Raw genomic sequence first — 22244 nt, 5'->3', positions numbered from 1 at the left:
ACCCCTAGTGAAAGCCATATCAGTTTGTACTGATTTCTTGTGTGTTTTTCAGTGACTCTTAAATGTGATAATGACTTTAAATGGGCATTTTCTGCCTCTACTGCCATATTCTTTCACAGCATTTAAAAGATCTGTGCAATAGGCGAGGACAGCAAGCACACCATTTAAATGTATGTTAAATTTAAAAACTTCACACTATTTAAAACTAGCTTTCAATATAGATTTGCTCTCAGGCTTTTTTGCAGGTGGCTGCGCCCTCAGGAAAGTCCCTGTAGATGTTTTTGGGAAAGCTGAAGTGCCAAGGCCAGAAAACCCAAGAGACTTTGTGCCAGCAGCTCCCAGCAGCTTCATTTTCAGCAGGAATGTCCAACGGAATGGCAAATTCATAGGGAATATCCCTGTGATGAATTGAACAGACACCTGAGGTCACTATTCCCTCACATTCACTGGATCCAGGAAAGGTGCTGCTCCTGGAGCTCTCCTCCTGAGGAGCTGCTCTGAGCTTCCCCAGGAGGGATTGTTCTGAGCTGCTGTTCCATTACCTGTGCTCGTTTCAGTATAAAACTCCAGGAATTTAAGAACTGAACCAAGCAGTGTTTTACACTTATTTTTTCCTATTTAATCCCATATTGGCTGGGCACCAACAATAAAACACCTTTCTGATCTTTACTGGTGCCCAGTTTAGTTTTGAGGAGGATCCTGGAGACACCCAGTCTGTATTTCTTTACAAATCTATTCTAGAACTCTTTGCAAATCTATTTCTCACAAGCGTTCACACATTCCCAACAATTTTGCTCCTCTTCCTATTGCAGGAAGCCACGATTTAGAGAAACGGAGCAGTTTCTCTAAATCAACAACAGAGGAATCACCAGGATTCAGAGAGGGGAATTACCAACAGAGGAATCACCAGGATTCAGAGAGGGGAATTAACAGCAGAGGAATTGCCAGGATTCAGAGAGGGGAATTAACAACAGAGGAATTGCCAGGATTCAGAGAGGGGAATTAACAGTGGAAGAGTCACCAGGATTCAGAGAGTGGAATTAACAACAGAGGAATCACCAGGATTCAGAGAGGGGAATTAACAACAGAGGAATCACCAGGATTCAGAAGGGAATTAACAACAGAGGAATCACCAGGATTCAGAGAGGGGAATTAACAACAGAGGAATCACCAGGATTCAGAGGGGAATCAGCAACAGAGGAATCACCAGGATTCAGAAGGGAATTAACAGCAGAGGAATTGCCAGGATTCAGAGAGGGGAATTAACAGTGGAAGAGTCACCAGGATTCAGAGAGGGGAATTAACAACAGAGGAGTCAGCAGGATTCAGAGAGGGGAATTAAAGGCAGGGCTTTTTACAGGAGCTGTTTCAGCTCCCAGTGCCACTGGGGACATTCTTGGGTAGGAACAGATTGTGCCTGGCCTGTGTGTGGGGTGGCAAGTGCCAGGTTTATTCCAAGCCAGGATCCAGCTCCCAGTTTGTAATCAGACATCTCCAAGCTGCCTATTCCTTTGGAAAGCAGGGCTCTCCTTGTTTTTCATGGGTTGCAGCTGGGAAGTTGCAAAGTGGTAATTTCAGCAAGGGCTGCTGCTTCAGCGTGTCCTCTGTGGTCTGAACGGGAGGAATAACATTCCCTGATTCCACTGGGACACGGCACTTCCAGGGGCTGCTCACCGTGCCTTCACCTGCACTAAATTTACTGGGATAATGCTCCAGTTATTTTCCAGTTCTTGCCTATTTCTTCAGTTCTTGTGAGGAATCCAATTAGCAATCCAATTTACAGTGCGAGGCACGAGCGTTATCACTGCTGAACTTCAAGGCAGGAACAAAAGGAGCCAGAAGAGCTCCTTTAAAATACCTTTGTGACAGGGATGGGGATATTGTGACATTCCCCTCTCAGCTGATGGAGGTGAAACTGTGTTGCATCACCAGCTTTAATGAGCGTTGTCACAGCACAAATACCCGTGGGTTGGCTTTCTTTTCATGTGTGTGTGAAACTTGCACGTCGAACACGTTGGATGCAGTTCAGGGATACCTCTGGAAGTGCTGCCCTGTGTCAGAGAGGGGGATAACTCCCAGCCCTGCTGAGGCAGCTGGGAATAGCTGGATGCTCAGAGGCAGAGCTGCTGGGTGCGTGCAGTCAAGGGAACAAACAGCACCCTCTGCTTCCTAAACCCCTGGAACCTTTGAAAAACTCCTGCTGTGCCTGTTGTGGGCTTACAAGCAGTGGGATTTTACTTTATAGCCTTTTTAAACCAAAATAACCCAAACTGTATTCAGCTGCTCAAACAAGGAGACATCCCAGATTAATGAAAATAGATTTAGATTAGATATGGGGGAGAAATTGTTCCCTGAGAGGCCTGGGATAGGGTGGCCAGAGCAGCTGTGGCTGTCCCTGGATCCCTGGGAGTGTCCAAGGCCAGGTTGGACATTGGGGCTTGGAGCAGCCTGGGACAGTGGAAGGTATTCCTGTCCATGCAGCAGGCAGGATGAGATGGGATTTAATTTGTCTTCCAACCCAAACCATTCTGTGATTCTGTAAAATTCTGATAACTCAGACATCATGGCTTATCCTTCCTTGATCACCACGGGCAGCCATGGCCAAGGTTTCACTTTAAGGCACAGCATGGACAGGAGCCAGGAGGTGTTGCTTTGCTCCTGGTGTGTTTGTTACCAGGCTGCGCTAGGCATGAACCTCAGACTGAGAAATAATTGTTTTCAAAAGGTAAATATTTGCTCATCAGAACACGAGAGGGATCTGAGGATGATTGTACAGGAGCTGTTTGCTTTCCACTTGCCTTTGATAATCTTCCGTGTGCCAGCTAAAACATCTCATCCCATTCAAGGAATCCTGATGAGAGGTGGGGTGAGCTGAGAGCTGCTGGGAGAGGACAAGTGTGGACATCAGGAGAGGTTCAAGTTGGATAGCAGGAAGAAGTCCTTCACTGAAGGAGTGGTTAAGCATTGGAATGGACTGCCCAGGGTAGTGGTGGAGTCACATCTCTGGAAGTGTTCAGACAGCACTTTGGGATATGGTTTAGTGGGTTAAAGGTTGGAGTTGGTGACCTTGGAGATCTTTTCCAACCTCAACGATTCTGTAATTCTATGATCAGGAAAATGAGTGTATTTTTCACTCTGAGTTCTCTGATGAGAGAACGTGAGGAGAGTGATATGCAGGTAAAAATATTTTGCACATTATTCCTGCTCAAAAGCTGCACATAAAAATTTTGGAGAGAGCTGACATTTCCAGATTCACTTTCCTGACTTTCCTTGCCTCACTCTGGCTGGCTGGAGACAAAGCCAGGGAAAATGCCAAGAATACAGTTCAGTGAATGAAGATTGCTTAAACAGTCAGGGAAGGAAAACATGGAAAAAGGAGGAGGAGTGGGAGGAGGAGGAGGACAGGGACACTCTGTCCGCGCCGGGAATCACCAGAACACTGGGACATTTAGTATTAAGAATCTTCCCAGTATCAACCTAAGAGATGTGCTGAAATAAATGAAATTTGCTAAATTAAATTGCAACTAACTCCTTCTTCTTAACTATTCATTATTTCTTTCTGCTTGCTCCAGTCCTCTCTGATGGCATTTGCATGTTGCAATTATCCAGCGAGATAAATTCCCGGAGTGGGGGGGGGAGATGTCACAATTGTCGTGGGATGGGTCCTTTCCCACCGCTCCCACCTCGCTGGCACAGGCACGACACGGAGTGCTGACACATCCCTGGGAAAAGGTGTTTGTGCAGGTGCTGCTCAGCCACAGCATTGCAAAACCAGGACTCGCTGCACGGCCAAGGGAGTGGAAACTTCCCCAGCTGATCCCGGTGCTGCAGCTCATTATTTATTTAGGAGTATCTGCATTTATATGAAAGATGATCCCAGCGATGCTCGTTTGGCAGCTGAGGATTTCTTGGGAAAAAGAGGCCATGGAGCCAGGGCTGCTGTGAGGGGCTCTTTCAGTGCCCAAGTCCTGGCGTGGAGAGGATTGGAAAGGAATGGTTTGGGTTGGAAGGGACATTAAAGCCCATCCAGTGCCACCCCTGCCATGGGGACACCTTCCACTGTCCCAGGCTGCTCCAAACCCTGTCCAGCTTGCCCCTGGACCCTTGTAGGGATGGATCAGCCACCCTTTCTCTGGGTACCCTGTGCCAGGGCCTCCCCACCCTCCCAGGGAAGGATTTCTCCCCAAAATCCAGTTCTGATGCTGAACCCGAGTGTGGGGCTCTGAGGTATTTTGGTGGTGCCACCAAAATACATCTGTGATAAGGAAGAGCTTTTAGATATCAAAATTAGCCAAAATTTGGATACCAATTACCTCAGATTATTGAATAGCACATGAGGCACCTGTAGGCAGCTGAGGAAGGTTTGGGCACAGGAAGCACTTGGAATTTTTTGATGTGTCTCCACACCAAGCCTGAGGCAGCATGGACTGCTGGGTGTAGGTACCCACACCTCAGTACCAGACTGATTCCACTTGATTTCACCTTTAATTCTCACGTGGGGAGAGATATTGGAAAGAGAAATCAAAAACGTGTGGAGAAAACTTCTTGGGGTGTATTATTTACCAGGAGTGAAACACCAGGTGTGTCCCAAAGTTCCCTTGAGCAAGGCACCATCGTGTCCAGAGCTGGACGTGCCGAATTAGTTTGCAGCATCTTTTTTTTGAGCTGTTCCTTCCTAAATCACTCAATCTCTGTGCATTTGGCAGATAATTACTGCCTCAGCGAGGCTGCTCTCTTGTGCAATTTGTGGCTGTGGGAAATGCAAGGAGCTGCTGGAAGCCCTTTCCTCTGCCAGCCCCATGGGCGAGGCTGTTGCTCCCCATCTTTAATTAGGGTGCTGCAATCCCATCCCAGCCCTTTCCATGCCAGGTGCTTTATCCTGAGCCTAGCCTCACTTGTTTTGTGTCAAATTCCCCATGATGAACATTTTACCTGCATTTTCTTCCCCTGTTAATTTTTTTAAGTACCTAAAGCTCCTAAAAATTCACAGAGTGTTACTCATCCTTGAGTATGACCTTGAAATAAAGAGATATTTCTGATTTACTCCATGATTACAAAGCAAAGATAGGAGCTGCCAGAGAAAATAACGGGAACAGCACCCTGGCAGCCAGTGGATCTATTCCTGACCCTGCCACAATTTACCTTCATTTCCTCCCTCTTTGCTCAGTCATTGTAAGAAAAGGAGAATGTGTTTTATTTTTGATATGAATTTGCCAGATTTACCCTATTTTCCGTCCCGTGGATATTTCCCCTCTCCTCTTTGTCCTGTTTCCTGACTTTTTCCTCTTGCCTGGGCATATTCCAGCACTGAGATTCTTATTTTGATGCAGAGGGTGCGTGGTTTTAATTTCACTTTTAAACCCAGACTAATGTATGTTGGTAATTGAGGAGAGCTCTAACCTACATCAGGCCACATAAAACAATTTCCATAGCCCATTTTCAACTTGGACTCTTTATTCCAATAAAAAAGGAGGCCTTGGCTGTCCTGGCTGTCCTGAAACCCCAGGATCAGCAGAGTTTATCAGCTCTTACCTGTCCTGATGGAGCAACTGCTGAAAGAAGGGTGGAGCAGGCAGGGATGATGACAAGTGGGAATTCTCGGAGTTAATTCTGCCCTCCACCCGTGAATCAGAGCCTTCCAGCCAGGGAGTTCCCATGGAAGTTGCCTGGAGATATTCTCAGGATTTGGGCTCCTCCAATTCAGACAAAAGATTGCTTATTGGGAGGAATATGAAGGACAAAGCTGATGAAGCAAGGGGCTTTGTTTGGTGCAGGCTGGATGTGAGGACAGAGTGAAGAGGAGCCCATTTCCTTTTGTCTGTTCCTGGTGGAGGTGTGGGACAAGCTCAGATCCAGCCTTTGGAGCACCTCAGGAGGCATCAGACCTCCTTTGTCAGCTCACAAACCCTGAATTCTCAATTTCCTGGGATTATTTTCCCTGAACATTTCATTAGTTTCAGCTCCTTGATTCCCTTGACTACGACAAGTTTGTCGTAGGTGGTTTGATGTTGGATCTGAGAACCTGTACTTTGTGTCCAGCTTTGCTCCTGACCTCCCAGTTTTTCAGTTTGTGGAAAGATTTCAGGATATTCAGCTGTTTGAGGGTGTTTGAGGTGTTTGAGGGAAAAATAACTGAAATTATTTGGGTAGAGGTGAGAGGACAGGGCTGCTTTTGCTGCATGAATATTGATCATTGTGTGTGATTAAGAGAAAGTTAATTATTCCACGTTCTGTAATATTTCATTTGCAAATCTGCCTGTTCTGCTTTAATTTCAGTGCTCAGCCTGGCACGTGGCTGCTTGTCCACGTCTGTGCCCTGGGGTGCAGCAATTCATCTGGGAGAATTGTCCCAGTTTTGGCTCTCACTGGTGCTGCACGACTGCAATTTGCTGTTTGTGTGGTTCTGCTGACTCTCCTACACCTGCTGGGCTTCTTTTACCACAGCTTAAGTAGTTGTGTGAATTTTTTCCCTGACTTCCAAATAATCAGGGAATTAAATTTAGGACTGGAGCATCCGAAGTAAGAATTTTAGATGATGGCTGAATCACAACGATGAGAAAACCTTAAAAAAAAAAGACCAAAAACCAAAAAAACAACAACAAAAACCCAACCAAAAAACCAAAACAAAAAACCTAAAAAACCAGCTTGTTTAAGATTTCAAAATTCTGTAAGCACAGGAATTTTCCCTGGAATTCTGAGTAAATTGGACACTCAGACATGCAGGGGCACTGGTGGTGATCCTGATCTCTGTGTTCCCTGGGGAGCAGCACTAAGGAAAAGGCTCTTGGGAAGCTGTTTTTGATAGTTTTGGGTGAAAGCTGCCCACAGGGGCTTTGGGAAGCTGTTTTTAATCGTTTTGGGTAAAAGCTGCCCGCAGGGGCCTTGGGAGGAAGGTTCTGGAGGTTCATGGTCTGGTGTGTTGTGGCCCTCAGTAATGGATTTGGGAGGTGATCCATGAAATTGGCCAGGAAACCTTTATGGCAGGATAAATGAGAATTCTGATGAGATGAAATTAAGAAAATGAGTTTTAAACAAGAGGTGTATGGTGCTGGCCAGCTGAGCCCCAGCATTTCTCATTCCTTAAATTAATGGGGCATTTGTACTTTCAGGGTCAATGCAGCTGGAGTTGGATCATCTCCTGTTCTGCTTTTGTTCCCTTTTCCACTGCTGGATTATTGGCTCTGTTTGCTCCTTTTATTTGGATTATTTTTGGTGTGAACACTTCCAGCTGCTGTGCTACAATTAGCCCAGTGGAGCAATTAACTACAATTAACACGGAACTATAATGAAGCAGGAGAAAAGAGACTTTTTTAAAGAGCCTGACATCATAACCCTCGCAAGGGAGCTGTCACCCACGTGCTGGGCATACTGGTCTTACTGGGAGCTCCAAAATTCCACCCTTCCACCTCAGTGTGTAGCTGGGATCCCATGGAAACCTCTTCCCATTGTCCAGGAATGGTTTTTTCCCCCCCCAGGGAAAAGGATTTCAGAGCTGGAAGAGTTTCCTAAGCTGTGGTGTGGTCTCAAGCTGTCAAAAGTGTTATCTCGCCTCCTCTCTCTTTCAGCTGGGGAAAAAAATGCTTCTGTTGCCTGCTGAGTGCCAGAAATCCTTTGAAGCCTCCTGCTGGAACCCAGTGATTTGGAATATTACATAGGGAGAGTTATTCCAGCTTTTCTGGATGCAAGGAGAAGTCAAAAAGGGCTGGGGAAATCTCAAAAGGTTTTTAGCAGAGATTGTTTTCAGCAGCTTCTTTCCTTCCTAGTAAATACCTCTTGCCTAAACCCTTCAAAATTTAGTAAAGAAGGTGAAGAATTCACACACAAAAAAGGGGTTTTACTCGGTTCAAACTGCAGGGAGCCTCCCAAAAAGCACCTGCTGCTGCTTCTCTGCCGCTTCCTGCACCTCCCAAAGCCAAACAAAGGGAACAGGCACAATAAGGAAGGAGAGTGCTTTGCATGGATCCCACCATGGGAGGGCAATGGAAATCCTGAACAAAGTCCTCTCCACGTTCTGTTTGCCAAATGAAATGTTTGAAGAGCAATATTCCATCGGGTGTGTGCTCCTGCAGATAGGAGCTCCAACCTTTGCGTTCCTGGAAAAAAAAGTTTTCCTTGTGCTCTGAAAGTTGAGTTTGATGCCATGGGGAAGAAATCCACTTTTGAAGGAATTAAAAATGAATGAGAACAGGACTGGTGAGGAGGTGCCCTGGCACTCACACCATCATATTTTCTAGATGAGCAGAATCTTTGGAGATAGAATTTAAACCCACTTGGAGATAGAATTGACACCAACTTGCTGAGTAAATATTCTCACTTTTCACCTCCAGCGTTGGGATTGTAACTTTTAGTCTATTTTACAGACACTTTCCAGAGGAATTGTCACAGGTTTTGCCATTTTTCATCTCCTCCAGCGCTGTGCTCATTACTCAAAGTGTGATTACAGCTTGGCACCTCGTGTTTGCAGGTTCCCAACTGTGATAAACTGTCAGGACAGCTCCTGTTGGAGCCCAAAGCTCTCAGCTGAGCCCTCAGCACACGCAGGTATTTGATAATGCCTTAATTTGAAGCAGATCAGAAGGTTTTTCCCTCCAGAAACAGGAGAGCTCTTGGGCTGGAGTTCACTCACCCCAGATCCATTTAAAGGATCCTCAAACCTCTCCCCAGAACATTCACCACAAAATAATCCTTCTGCCACAGTGCCAGCCTGGCCCACACACATGCAGGATATTTATGAATGAGTGGAAAACACAGAAGAGCTGAGTCATGCAGCCAGAGGTCGTTTGTGAAGAATAAAATTTTATTTTTTCTGGCTGAAAAAACTGCATACACATGTTCAGATCTGGGCAACCTTCACCACATGTCTTCGTTTCCAAACAAATTTGTGCTCTGAAGCATGCAGGAGCCCACTGCAGCTTGAGAAAGGAGTTAAAGGGTCTTTCTTTTTAATCTAGAACTGTGCAAACATCATTTGAAAGCAATTTACATTTTGCACCTCTCACTTCTACTAACAGGAGCATCAGCTGGTAGAGACGTGCAGAGTGCAGCTGTAATTTATGATTTGGCACCCACGTTTGATTTGTGTACAGTGAAAACCAAACAAGCCTCCCATTGTTCCAAAACCTCCCCACAGGCAATGGCAATAAATCTAATTTCTTCTTTGTAAAGGAGCTCTCTTTAAGCCTTCCCTGCAGGTATTAAAATATTATTTCCACTCTGGATCCTCTTCCCCTGGTGCTGATTTGCACTTTGGTGCCTTGGTGAGTGGGAGCAGCAAGAGAAGATTTTGATTTTCATTAGAGAAGGCAGGAGGGCACTGAGACAGAGCAGGGCTGCTTCTTCCTGTCATCCTCACTAAGCTGCAAGATGAGGTGGAGAACTTTTTTCCAAAAAGAAAATATTTTAGACCATCTGAACTCAGACGCAGGAACTTAGACGTGAAAAAAGCTGGATTTGAGTTCATCCTCCTGTTGCTTTCTTTTCCAAGTTCCTCTCCCATCCATTAAAGCCTGGAAGTCACCAACCAGCCAGACACGAGCACTCCAATCCTGCTGGATATCCTCATTTTTTAGCTCCTCTAACCTGGCCCCTGCGCTGTGTCGGTAGAACTTTGGGTGTGAGGAGCCTCCGAAACAGCCTCTGCCAGAGCAGTTGGATGCAGCTCATTTCCAAAGAAATGAAAAATGTTACAGATTAAAAGAATATTTAATGGAAATTACAAACCTAGGAAAGATTTTCCTCTGGGGTGATGCCTTCATGCATTCATCGTTCCCGGCTCCACTTGGGAAAGAGAATGGCCGAGCAAGAATGAAATAGGAAATAGGGTTTGCTTCCACTGTTCATTGTTAAATGTGCTTTTTGGCATTTGAAACAATCTTTGAATGCAGCCTAAAAGCATCTGTTTAGAGAAAACAGAATGATAAGAAAGTGTTCAAGGCTTTACAGAGGCATTGGGGTTTACAGAGTTATTTTGGGGTTTAAGGACATTCAGAGCAGATCAGTCCCCAGGGAATTCAGCAGATTCCCTGCTGGAAAACCTCCCAGTGCCCCATTTCCTTCTACACTTGAGCTGCCTAAAATGCCAGAGCAAAGAGGCTCGGGTTCATCACACCCCTCCAGCCTGGTGTTCACAGTGAGTTTGGGGCAGCAGAACTTTGCTGTCCCTCAAAGCAACAGATCCTAAAGCAGCCCTGGGAAAGAGACTGGCTGAGCAGGAATGGAATAGGAGATGGGGTTTGCTGCCGGAGGTGGGCGCTGCGTGGATCCTGTGCCATTCCAGGAGCTGTGTGCCATTCCCAGAGTGTTTATGGAAGAGGGGCCGTGCTCGGTGCCTCGCTCCGCTCTCCAGCCCCGGAGGCCATCAAGCAGGGTTCTCCTAAGAGCCAAACTTCAGCACGCACCATCTGTGAACCTTTTCCCAGAGCTGCCGGAGCTGCTGGGCCCCGCTGGGCCCGGCTCAGTTCAGTTCAGCACGGCGCTCTCGGGCTGGGGCCCGAAGATCTGGGAGAAGAATTGCAAGGCCAGGCGGACGTGGATGGGCACGAAGACGTAGGCGGTGTACACCACCATGGCCAGCACGGTGACCGTGATGGTGTGGAACATGGACTGCTCCCAGGGCTCCAGCACGTAGCTGCATGTCACCAGCTGGTACTGGTAGTACAGCCAGTACAGGTAGTCCTTCACCCTCTTCACGTCCATCTTCAGCTCCAGGGGGGTACCAGAGCACCTGGAATGACAGGGAAATTGGGATTACAGCGGGGGTATCCTGTGGAACCACTGCACAAACGCGTTTTCTAAGGGGTCGGTGCCACCTGCTCCCCTGGACCAAAGGGAGCTGTTGGGTTCTGCAGCTGCTGCTCAGTCTGGAGCTGCATCAGCTGGGCATTCCCACTTCCCAGAAAAGCTGATCCATCCCTGGAAGTGTCCAAGGCCAGGCTGGAGCAAGCTGGGATAGTGGAAGGTGTCCCTGCCCATGGCAGGTGTGGGACTGGATGATTAAACTCCCTTCCAACCCAAACCTTCCTGTGATTCTATCAATCGCCACATTCCAAGTGTGTTTTCCTCTCCTATTCCTTGTGGAAATCAGGGAAATAGGCATTTAAAAAGAAAGGCTTTGTGCCAGCTTCCAGAAACGTTCCATAAATTCCATAAATGTTCCATAAATTCCATAAATGTTCCTTAAGTTCCATGTATGCCCTGGAATAAAGATAAGATTAAAGCAACTGCCCTGTAAAAACTCTTCTGCTTACTTTTGATAATCATTTTTATTGCTCTGCAATTGCTGGGAATAAAGAAAAGCCAAGTTACGAAAGAGAGAGGGAGAAAAAAGTAATCTCTGATGGCAGAAGGATTTTTTTTTTTTTTTGCAGCTCATTTCAAAGAAATGAAAAAGGTTACAGATTAAAAGAATATTTAATGGAAATTACAAACCTAGGAAAGATTTTCCTCTGGGGTGATGCCTTTATGCATTCATCGTTCCCAGCTCCACTTGGGAAAGAGAATGGATGAGCAAGAATGAAACAGGAAACTGTTCATTGTTAAATGTGCTTTTTGGCATTTGAAACAATCTTTAAATGCAGCCTAAAAGCATCTATTTAGAGAAAACAGAATGATAAGAAAGTGTTCAAGGCTTTACAGAGGCATTCTGTTATTTTGGGGTTTAAGGACATTCAGAGCAGATCAGTCCCCAGGGAATTCAGCAGATTCCCTGCTGGAAAACCTCCCAGTGCCCCATTTCCTTCTACACTTGAGCTGCCTAAAATGCCAGAGCAAAGAGGCTCGGGTTCATCACACCCCTCCAGCCTGGTGTTCACAGTGAGTTTGGGGCAGCAGAACTTTGCTGTCCCTCAAAGCAACAGATCCTAAAGCAGCCCTGGGAAATTCGCAGCCTGGGATTAAAATAAGGATGGGCCACTGATACAGGTCAAAAATATTCCAATATTCAGTGGTTTCCTCCTCTGTTCTGGGGGGATGTGGGATTTACCAAAGGGAAGTTTTCCCCCCTAATTCTCCCAAAACATTTCCTTCACTTCCATTTTGCCATATTTCCTAGACCAAGAAAGTTCCTACAATGCTTTTGAGGGACAGATCAATATTTTAAATGTAGCAGTGGCTGTCTCTGTGACCAGCTTTTCTTGCAGGGGCTCAGGCTGGGGAGAAAGGCACCGCTGCTCTCTGGCCAGGCATGAATGGAAGCTGATTCCTTTCAGATCATTTATTGGAAGGCGGAACTCCAGAGAGAGAGAGGCCTTAAAGCCTTGGAAATATTGCAGAGCCTTCAGTGAAAGTGGCCCAGCTGGCAGAGTGGGACTCCCTGGGAGCCAAAAGTGTCTCTGTTCAGACTTTCTGCAAAAAGAGCAGCGCTGTCCACTGAGGGGTGAAGCCCTTTCCTGTACAGTGGGGAGGAGGAGGAGGAGGAGGAGGAGGAGGAGGAGGAGAAGGAGGAGGAGGAGGAGAAGGAGAAGGAGAAGGAGAAGGAGAAGGAGAAGGAGAAGGAGAAGGAGAAGGAGAAGGAGAAGGAGAAGGAGAAGGAGAAGGAGAAGGAGAAGGAGAAGGAGAAGGAGGAGAGCCCCCTCACACACCCAGGATTATGGGATTCACACTGGGGTTAGGGCTGTGCTGGTTAAACTCATCCCTTCTGTGGGTAAATCCCTGCTGATCCCGACCCCAGCCCGGAGAAGCTGCAAGGCTGGAGCACTGCTGGGGGTGTCTTTGTGAGCAGAGCTGCTCACACCCCTGTGCATCTCCATCCAGAGCTGCTGAAGGACAGCCACTGGCAGGAAAAACATCCTCCAGGCTGAAATGACTGATATTCCAGGCTGCAGCCTCACCATCACCCCTTGGAGAGCCACATGAATAAAGGATGAGGCAGTTAAAATGATGAGCAGCCCTCTGGATTTAACCAAAGCCTTTGGCACCCTTTTTCCAGCCTGGGGATTGCATTTCCCTGCAGCCCCAGCACAGCCTGGCTTTCTCTGGCTCTCCCAGCTCCCAGTGCAAGGCAGTAATTCCATCCCCGGGCACTCTGGAATTCCAGGAGGAGCACGGGCTGCCTTCATGCTCTGTGGTCTCCTAATGAATGCTGGAGGTTGGGATAAGTAAAAGGCAAAAGCAAATTACAGACTGTGCCCTCACCACTGACACACTTCCCCTGCATTTCATGCAGCCCGAGAGCAGGGAGCTGCGCAGGGATAACACAACTCCAGCTGCATAATTTATAAAGGAAAACACAGGAGGGGAAGGGTAAAAAGCCACTTGAAAGCAGCTGCTGAGGCAATGGGAGACGAGTGGCACTGTCACACAGATCCCTTGGGGAAGGGACAATTTGCATCCCTCGGGGCCCGTTATGAGGAATAAGGAGCAGCCCAAAACCCCACAGCTCCAGGGGTCTGTGGCAGCTTTACCACCCAAATTAATTGTAGCAGCAATCAAAGGGAATAGCAGATGACTAGGCAGACTTCAGAGGCTGAAAATCTGTATTTTAAACAGGATTCGTCCTAGAGAGGCTTCACTTCCATGTCTGTGTTTCATTCTATTCCAGCTGGCACTCCCACTTGAAAGGGCCCTGAGTTGTTCACTCATCAGTTCCCACTATTCCAGAGCAGGAGATAATTTGTTCTTATGCAATTTTAACTCAACATTCATTTGTCTACAAATTTGGATTGAAACATTCGGAGGTGCTGGGGAAATGCCTTCCTGTTTGGAGGCCACGGGACTGTTACTGCCAGCTATGAGTGAAATGAAGAGAATTTAGCTCCTGTTAAGCAATATTCAGATTATTTTCAGCACTTGCACCTCCAAGAGAAAAAAAAAATGCAAGAAGAGAAACCTGTAAAGCAGCTTTTAGTGTTTTAAGTGGCTGCCTGATTTTCTGGCTTGTTGACACATGTCTCTGATTAGGGCAGCTGAAAAGATAAATCATCATCCAAATATCAAGGTTTCATTTCAGAGCGTGCCTAATCTCCCAAATTTCTTTATTAGTGACCTTATTTTCTGGAGTCAGAGCTAGTTGGGAGTTAGAAGATGCCAGTGTTAGGTCCTTTAATATATAATTTCTGCTTTGAACAGCTGGGATTTGGGGAATTTTGGTCACATTTTCAATCTGCAACTCTGACCCGTGGCCGGACAGCCCCTGCTGGGAAATTCCTGTGGAAAGAAACAATCTTGCAGAGGAACTGGGAGAGACTGGTTTCCAAAGAATGCTTCAAAAACACTCGATGCCCTCAGCAGGAGGGGTTGGTCAAGTTACACATCCAGGGAAAAAGGGCTTCCAACAGATATTCAGGAGAAGTTCATCTGGAGTGGGGGAAAACAAAGCCTGGAGCTGGAAATGGCCTCATGATCATTCAACAGGTGACCTCTGCTGCTTTACATGGAAAGTAGGGGTGAGATGAGAAATAGAAGCAGCAAACTATCAATCCATCCCCAAAATACAAATACTTCCTTGGCTAAAAATGGCCATTTGCTGAATAATTGCTGGGATAGCCCAGCAGCAAGAGTGGATGGGGTTTGCAGCATCCTGAGGGAATCCTCTCGTGCTGGAGCCGAAATAAAATCCTTCCACGAGTCCCTGAGGGGGTTCCAGTCCCACCAGGCACCCACATGTAGGCAGGGCAGCCAGGCAAAGTGCCAGACTGAATTTTAAGTTGTCTGATCTGTAAATAACTTTTGGATATTAGAAGCTTTGTGGGCTTTATCCCTCCTTGGGATTGGAACAGAAATCCTACCTGCAAGTTATTGATGTGGAGCTGTTCTTATTTGCAACTTCACTGTGTACAATGGCATTGTCCTGCTGAATATCCTGACTTACCCAAGGCACCATCTTGTCCCTCTTCCTTAATGCTGACATGATTCTGGGATGAGCCCAGGGATTTTATGGAGACTGACACCTCCAAGTGCAAGCAGAACCAGATTCCCATTCCCATTCTCATTCCATTTCCATTTCCATTTCCATTTCCATTCCCATCCCCATTCCCACTCCCATTCCCATCCCCATCCCATTTCCATTCCCATTCCCACCCATCAGGCATTCCCGTTCATGTTTTATTCAGTGAGCACCAAGCACGGTGCACAAGGGATGAAATGGTCAGCGGTTGGGCAGAAATTGAGATGAGGCAGCAGATTCCAGGGAATTCCGCATCCCAGAATTTCCTGGGTACACCATCTCAGCCTGTCCCAGGGCATCCAAATCCTAGAATTTCCTGGGAACATCACCTTAGTCTCTTCTGGGAAATCCAAATCCCAGCATCTCCTGGGAACACCGCCTCAGCCTGTTCTGGGAAATCCAAATCCCAGCATCTCCTGGGAACCTCACCTCAGCCTGTTCCAGGGCATCCAGATCCCAGCATTTCCTGGGAATTCTACCTCAGCCTGTTCTGGGAAATCCAAATCCCAGCATTTCCTGGGAACACCACCTCCGCCCGTTCCTCTGTTGCATCCCCGCGGCTCCGATCCCGCCCGGAGCAGCAGCTCAGCCTGGAGATCCTCCTGGCAAGCAGAGCCCTCAGGTTCCTGCACTGCTCTCACATGGATCTTTAAATTTAACCTCCAGCTTGTTCTTCCAGGGAGGAAATTCCAGGAGTGAGAAGAGCAGCAACAATGCCAGCACAGCTCCCACTGTGGACAAGAATGCACCTCAAAAACCACCTTGACTGGCAGATCTGAATAAATAACCCCCCCTGGAATTCTGGAGTGCACAGCAGAGCCTGTGAGGTTTGCTGGAAAAAATACAAATATCTTCCAGGAGTGGAAGGGGTAAGGCTGAAAGACAAGGCTACGCCTCAAAAACCACCTTGTCTTGCAGATTTGGGTAAATAACCACCCCTCGAATTCTGGAGTGCACAGCAGAGTGAAGCAATCCTGGTTTCTCTCCCTCAGCACTCTTGGCCACCCATTGCAGAGCTCCAGGAAATGTAAATCCCTTCCACATGTCCCGTGCAACACCAGGATGAGGGTCTGAGCTGAGGAAATGTTGGTGCTGCACATGGCTCAGCCATTCTGCACGTGGGTGAGCCTGAGGGGTTTGCTGGAAATAAAATCTTCCAGGAGTGGAAGGGGTAAGGCAGAAAGAGCAATGGTGTTTTCAGCCCTGTTTCTGTCTTACCTGGCTCAGGAGAGTGAATTCCAGCATCTTCCTAATCTTTAACCCCAACTTCCTTCCTGCTGGCCTCAGTGGCAGCACACAGGAGCTATTTTGGTTCTTTCAAATGTTACATAGTGCACACTGAGCCCAGGAGATTTCCCTGTCCAGGAAGACTTCCTGTTACCTCTGGGAACCTCAAACCCCTCCTCGAGTGGCAGTGCCGCACCTGCACAAAGTCTGAGCTGGCTTCCTCGTCCCCACCTGGACCCTGATCTGTGTGTGCGCTCCTCCTGCTGCAATCCTGGGCTCCCAAACTGGGGTTTGCTGCTGGAATTCAGCTGCATCTCTGCCTGGAGCCGAGGATTCTTGGAGCAGAGGATTGCTGTCAGCCTGCCTTGCCAGCTGCACAGGACAACAGCCAGAGCGTTGCTGAATTTTCTCCTTCAGCTGAGTTGAGTTCCCAGGTGGAGTTTATGCTGACCTACAACCACGTGGAAAAGTCCTTCCAAAAGAGATCCACAAATTTTTGACCCTCAGGAAAGCAGAGGTTGCTCTGCAGCACCCACAGGGATCTCCTTTGGAGAGAGGCTTCTCACCATTCAGAACCAGCCCAGCAGCTGAAGGCAGCTGAGGTTTGGACTGATTTTATGCCTTACCTGTCCCCTGGCAGCTGGAGGCTGCTCCCAGCAAAGGCACAGCTCCGAATAACTCAGCTGCCCCTGCCTTTGCAGCCTGGCTGATTTATCCTTACTCGGGCACAGGGAAAGGAGAAGATGCAGCTTCTCTGGAACAACAACATTCCTGGAGCAGCTCTGTCCCATTTTCTTCCAAGGCTAAATTAATTTTTCAACAATTTTCCTGTTCTTCCCTCCCCTGAAGTTTCCTCAGTTGTTTCCTTACATAACCAGCTGCTCCTTGCAGTTTAGGTACAGATCCCTTCCTTCCCAGCTTTCCTGGGCTGGGCATGGTTTGGGCTCTGGGTGCTCCCCCTGTGCCAGGATTTGTACCTTGGGGCAGAACAGGTGAGCAGCTCTGCCAGAGAAGGTGGGAAAATGGCAGATTGAATCCCAGGGAAAGGGAAACCTTTCCCTGTATTTTGAGTGTAAGTGTAATTTAGGAACTTGGTTTTGAACAGAACTATTCCCAACCAAAACCTCAAATTTGGGACTAGAGACCAGCACCAGGTTTAAATTGCAAACGCTTAAGAATTGAAAGTTCTTTAAGAACTGTTCCAGGAATATGTCGGAGGGGTTTTGCATCTGCTCCTGGTGACAAACCTCAGTTCCTTCTGAGATTTGGGACACCGTCTACATCCTTCAAAGCCTTCCAAGTTCAGGAGGTTGTGTAAACACATCAATCTACCAACAACATAGCTGAGACGTCTGGGCTCTAAAACAAGATCTACTTTCTGTTGTAGCCCTTGTTTTATTCAGACTTCTTTGTTTTGCTCTGAGTCATTCCTGAGGCAGCTGAAAGTAACAGCTTGGGTTGTGTGCAACGCGAGGAAGTGAATATTGTCACAGCTATGACAGGTATTGGTGGAAAATGGGACCAAACTCTTGTGCAAGTGCATCTCCCTGAGATCTCATCAAAGGAAGCAGAGTTGCACCACTCCAGTCACTGCTCCAGAGGGGAAAAGCAAAAATGGAGCGAGATGCTTGCAACAGATAAGAAATTAAAAGGGAAATGCACTTTTTCCACAGATTTAACCCCATCTGTGCAGTGAGGAAGAGCTTCCCTTGCAGGCACTTCCTCGCGGTGAGCAAACAGGTTTGGACACACGAAGCTGTTGATACCCATAAAACAAATGAAAAGCTCCATAAAATGTGGCTTGGCAGGACCCAGAGCAGAGCCCTGGCTGCCTCTCAGCCAGCTGGAGCTCTGTGTCCTGGTGCTGTGGGTGCTTTTTGGGCACAGAGGGGTGGCACAAGCATTGCCATGGGCTCAGGCTGTTCCCCAGGCAGCATTTCAGCATCTCCCATTCCATCTGGAATCTTGGTATAACATCCATGCTCCATGCACAGCTTGGAGCTTCTCCCCACCAAATTTGCGCCAGAAATCACTCCAAGCACTCCTGGAATTGCAGTTATTTGTACCATGCTCGTGATATTCATGAGAGAAAGAAAACCCAGCATCCCAATTCCTAAAGCATTAAGATCCACATTAAAATCTCCCAAAGTGCCTTGTGCTGACTAAGCAGAGCCCAAGCATTTATTGCAGGGATTCTCCTCCATATTATCCAGCGTTTATCCAACAGGGAAGGCAGGACTTGCACCTGCTTCCCACTGAAGGCAACTCTGAGAAAAGCAGAGAGGAAAAATCCGCCAGCGATGAGCATTCCCAGCGCAGAGGTGCGAGCAGCGCAGCCACCTCCGTCCCCCCACCCGGCGCGACCTTCCCACTCCTGGGCGTTTGACTCGTTTTTAGGGAATCCCTAAGGCAACCCATCTTCCCGCCGCCTGGAAATAAATCCCCGGCTGCAGAGCTGCAGCAACAAGTCACAGAATCACGGCACGGTCTAGCTTAGAAGGGACCTCGAAGCTCATCTCATGGCAGCCCTGCCGCGGACAGGGACACCCCGGAGCCCGGAGCTGGAGGCTGCAGGTGCGGCAGGAACGCCAGCGGCTCCCGTGAGGGAGGCACAGCGCAGCAACCCCCGGGCTCCTGCGGCTGCCAGCCCCGCTCCCGGGCCTCCCCCCGCTCCTTACCGAGCCCCCGGGGACTCGCCGTGGCAGCGGCCGCGCTCGCCAAGGTCACCGGCCCTGCCTGGGGGATGCTCCGGGACGCGCCTCCGCCGCGATGCCCTTGGGCGAGCCGAGCCGAGCGGGGAATGAGCGCCGGCACCGGGAGCACCGGGATGCGGGAATGCCGGGATGCAGCTCACCGGGCTGCGGGAACACCGGGCTGCGGAAACACCGGGATGCGGGAATGCCGGGCTGCAGAACACCGGGATGCAGAACACCGGGATGCAGCGCACCGGGCTGCAGCTCACGGGGCTGCGGGAACACAGGGCTGCAAAATACCGGGCTGCGGCTCACCGGGATGCAGGAACACCGGGATGCAGCTCACCGGGCTGCGGCTCACCGGGCTGCGGCTCACCGGGATGCAGGCGCACCGGGATGCAGCTCACCGGGATGCGGCGCGCCGCGGCCCCGCGCCTCCCTCACCTCCGCTCCGCGCCCCGCAGCTCCCCAGCCCGGCGCTGCCCGCGCTTAAATCCCCACCTTTCCCCCCTCCCTTCCTCCCTCCCTCCTCCTCCTCCTCCTCCCCTCCTCCCCGCTGCTCACCTCCCGCCGCTCTCTCGGTGGCCGCGGCCCCGGGCCGGTCCCTGCGCCCCGCCCGCTGCCGCAGCGCTCGGGGAGCGGGGGAGGAGCAGCGGCGGAGCCGGGCTCGGGGAAACCCGTGGGATGGAGCTGGCTGGCACCTCCGGGACGCCAGCTGTTTCCCTGGAGCGCCGTGTTTCCCTGGCTTTTCCCGGCGCTGGCGTCATGCGCTCGGCGGCCGCGCCGCGGGATGCGCCAGAGCTGCCCCGCACAGAGCGGCTTCTTATCGCAGCCCTCTGTCGCGACAGGCGCCCTTCATATCGCACCTCTCCGTCGCGACAGACAGCCCTGCGGCGCGGTTATCCTGCCAAGGGTGCCGGCAGGTGCCTGCGAGCATCCCGGCTCCAAGGGGATGAGTGGGAAGGAGCTGGAGCTGCAGCGCGGTGTTCCAGGGGGAGGAGAGGGGGTTCGGGATGATTTCACGCTGATCAGGTACCCCCAGGGGTCAGGTGAGGGCTCTGCAGGAAGGGGAGACAGGGATGGACAGGTATTCACAAAACTTCATCTGAAATGCCGTGGAATACAGCACGACCCTGCCAATCACGGGGCTCAGCTTTGTGCGGTTTGTTCTGTCCCAGAGATAAAAAACGCTTAATGTAGTGTCCTGCTCGCTCCCAAACATCTACTTTAGAACATAATTACAGTTTAAGTGAGGAATAAAAGTGCCAGGAATGCTCTGTCCCCGATTTTCCCCTGGAGCAGCCGGATTCCAGGCACGGTCTCCCTCGCTCAACAAAGTGTCGCTGTTCTGGCACCCGCCGGTGCCTTCCGACCTCAAAGGAATGCAAACCTTTTCAGGGCCAGATGTAACAGCTGGGGTTAAAGCTGCTCTTTTCCTGTTTGAACGCGTTTTAACGATGCTTTAAAACTGCTCTTTCCGCGGCGAACACCTGTAAAGGCCCTTGTACAAACAGAGCCGGGCAGGTGACAAAGGGGCCATCGGGATGTGACGCTTTCGTTCCCAACCCATCAGTGCCTCTTTCTGCCGCTGCTATTTTTATGGATGTTGACTGTGGAACTGATGAACTCAGCCTTTGATATTAAAATAGTCACCTGCAAAGGCTTTGTTCAAAATTTACAGATGGTTGTGTCCCTTCCTGGCCCGGAGCAGCGCCCTGCCTGTCCCGGAGCTCTGTGCTGTGCCTGGGCACGACTCGGGGTGGTGAAATCCCTGAGTGGGCAGAGCTTGAAATGGCCAGAGTGGTTCTGCCAGAGATGGGTGGGTGGGTGTCACCCAATCCCCTAAAAATCCTGGCAAAAGCATTTTGGAATATCAGGGCACTTGCTCTGATGCCTTGTGCAGGCTGCCCTGGAGCAGAGGCTGGACAGAGCTCCAGAATAAAGCAGGGATTTATTCAAAGCACCTCCTCCATGGATCCACCTTGGGCAGCACAAGAGCCCAGCCAGGGCTGCCCCGAAGAGGAACCCAAATGGTCCCAAAATGCACGAGCGCTCCCGGGGTCTCTGCCTTGGCTCAGCTCTGCTCCATTTGCAGTTCATTGTCCAGTTCCAGCTTTAGCCCAGGCACTCCCACCCTGCTTGTTTTTCTCTCTGCAGCCCACGCTGTTTGTGCTCCTGGGCTGAGCTTTGGGTCATTTGTCCTTGGTGCCCAGCTGGAGCAGGAATTGTTTTGTCTCCCTGCTCTGTGCAGAGCTCAGCATCCCCTCATGTGCAGCTCAGACCCACACACTAAAGCAGCACAGAACCTGAAACACAGAAAAGCCAAAACCTGAGGCATCAGCTCCACACAGCAGTTTAATTTAGGGTATTTATTCCAGGGGCTGAATTTCCCAGAGAGGAGTTTACAAAAAGCTGTCCCACAGTCCCATCTGCACTCTGATGAGCTGCTGCTGCCTTGCTTCTGCTGGGCACAGAATCCCTGAACCTTGGAATCCTTTTGGTTGGAAAAGATCTCCAAGATCATTGAGTCCAGGTGTTCCCAAAGCCACCACTAAAGCCTGTCCCCAGATGTCACACCCCACAGCTTTTAAATCCCTCAGACATGGGGATCCAACAGTCCTTGGAGGTCCCCGAGACTAGGGGACTTGGGCAGCAGTGCCAGGGCTGGACAGCCCCTTCCAGGGAGGAATTGTTCTCAAAATCCAAACTGAGCCTCCCCTGGCACAACCTGAGGCTGTTCCCTCATCCCTGGAGCACAGCCTGACCCCCCTGGCTGTCCCCTCCTGCCAGGAGCTGTGCAGAGCCACAAGGGTCCCCCTGATCCCCCTTTTCTCCAGGCTGAGCCCCTTCCCAGCTCCCTCAGCCCCTCCTGGGGCTCCAAACCCTTCACCCCCAGGTGAACTCAGCAGTGGCTGCAGGGGAAGGTTCCGTGCTCTGTAAATGCCTCAGCTTGCCTTTGGCACACTCTGGCTTATCAAAGGGAGAAGGATTTGCCTCACAATAAATTTCAGATTTGCTGATAATCGAGTTTTGTTTGCCTTGAGACGAGACAGGGCTGAGGGGCCCTGCCAGGCCCTGCTGGTGTTTCCAGAGGGAAGAACCTCCCGAGGCAGAAGTGACTGAATGCAGGATGAACAGCTCTGTTCTGAGAAGTAGGACAGGGTTTCATCGAAAGGAGGCTGTGGTTTGATTTATCAGCCCTGCTGCCTATAGGCTCTGCTTCCTCCTGAGCTTCCTGCTCCTGCTGCTTCCTTCCCAACTCAGGAGAAGCCTCTGGCCTGTCCCTTGCAAGGAATGAAAAGTGAATTAACTAAACAGGAACAAAAAGTGAACAAAAAAAAAAAGGGGAAATGAAGAATTAACTTTTGAATTAACTTTTCTATTAGAGCAGGGTTTGAAAAGGAGAGACTTCATGTGGTTAAATAAATTTATTCATAAACCTA

The 22244-nt window shown here is 49.4% G+C and overlaps 1 protein-coding gene across 5 annotated transcripts; it reads right to left on the bottom strand.

The window, feature by feature from the left end:
• Window positions 1-9967: 9967 nt before the first annotated feature.
• On the bottom strand, window positions 9968-19530 carry SPTSSB (serine palmitoyltransferase small subunit B). Of its 5 annotated transcripts, none has more exons than XM_038146379.1 (3): window positions 19366-19491; window positions 18787-18982; window positions 9968-10723 (listed from the first exon to the last, which is right to left on the bottom strand). In XM_038146379.1, exon 3 carries the CDS (start codon window positions 10693-10695, stop codon window positions 10459-10461), a length of 237 nt encoding a protein of 78 aa, XP_038002307.1. In that variant the 5' UTR covers window positions 10696-10723; window positions 18787-18982; window positions 19366-19491; the 3' UTR covers window positions 9968-10458. The 5 variants fall into 5 exon arrangements, with proteins under 5 accessions (XP_038002307.1, XP_038002306.1, XP_038002303.1 ...); XM_038146378.1 differs by having other exon boundaries at window positions 18787-19090; window positions 19366-19386; XM_038146375.1 differs by lacking the exon at window positions 18787-18982 and having other exon boundaries at window positions 19366-19530.
• Between the last annotated feature and the right edge of the window lie 2714 nt (window positions 19531-22244).

The sequence above is a fragment of the Motacilla alba genome, chromosome 9, assembly GCF_015832195.1.
Source record: "Motacilla alba alba isolate MOTALB_02 chromosome 9, Motacilla_alba_V1.0_pri, whole genome shotgun sequence".
Lineage (NCBI taxonomy): Eukaryota > Metazoa > Chordata > Aves > Passeriformes > Motacillidae > Motacilla > Motacilla alba.
This window is presented reverse-complemented; position numbering and strand designations above follow the sequence as displayed.

Bases quoted from the DNA above. Each gene is read 5' to 3' on its own strand.
- SPTSSB (XM_038146375.1), bottom strand. From the start codon at position 10,695: ATGGACGTGAAGAGGGTGAAGGACTACCTGTACTGGCTGTACTACCAG.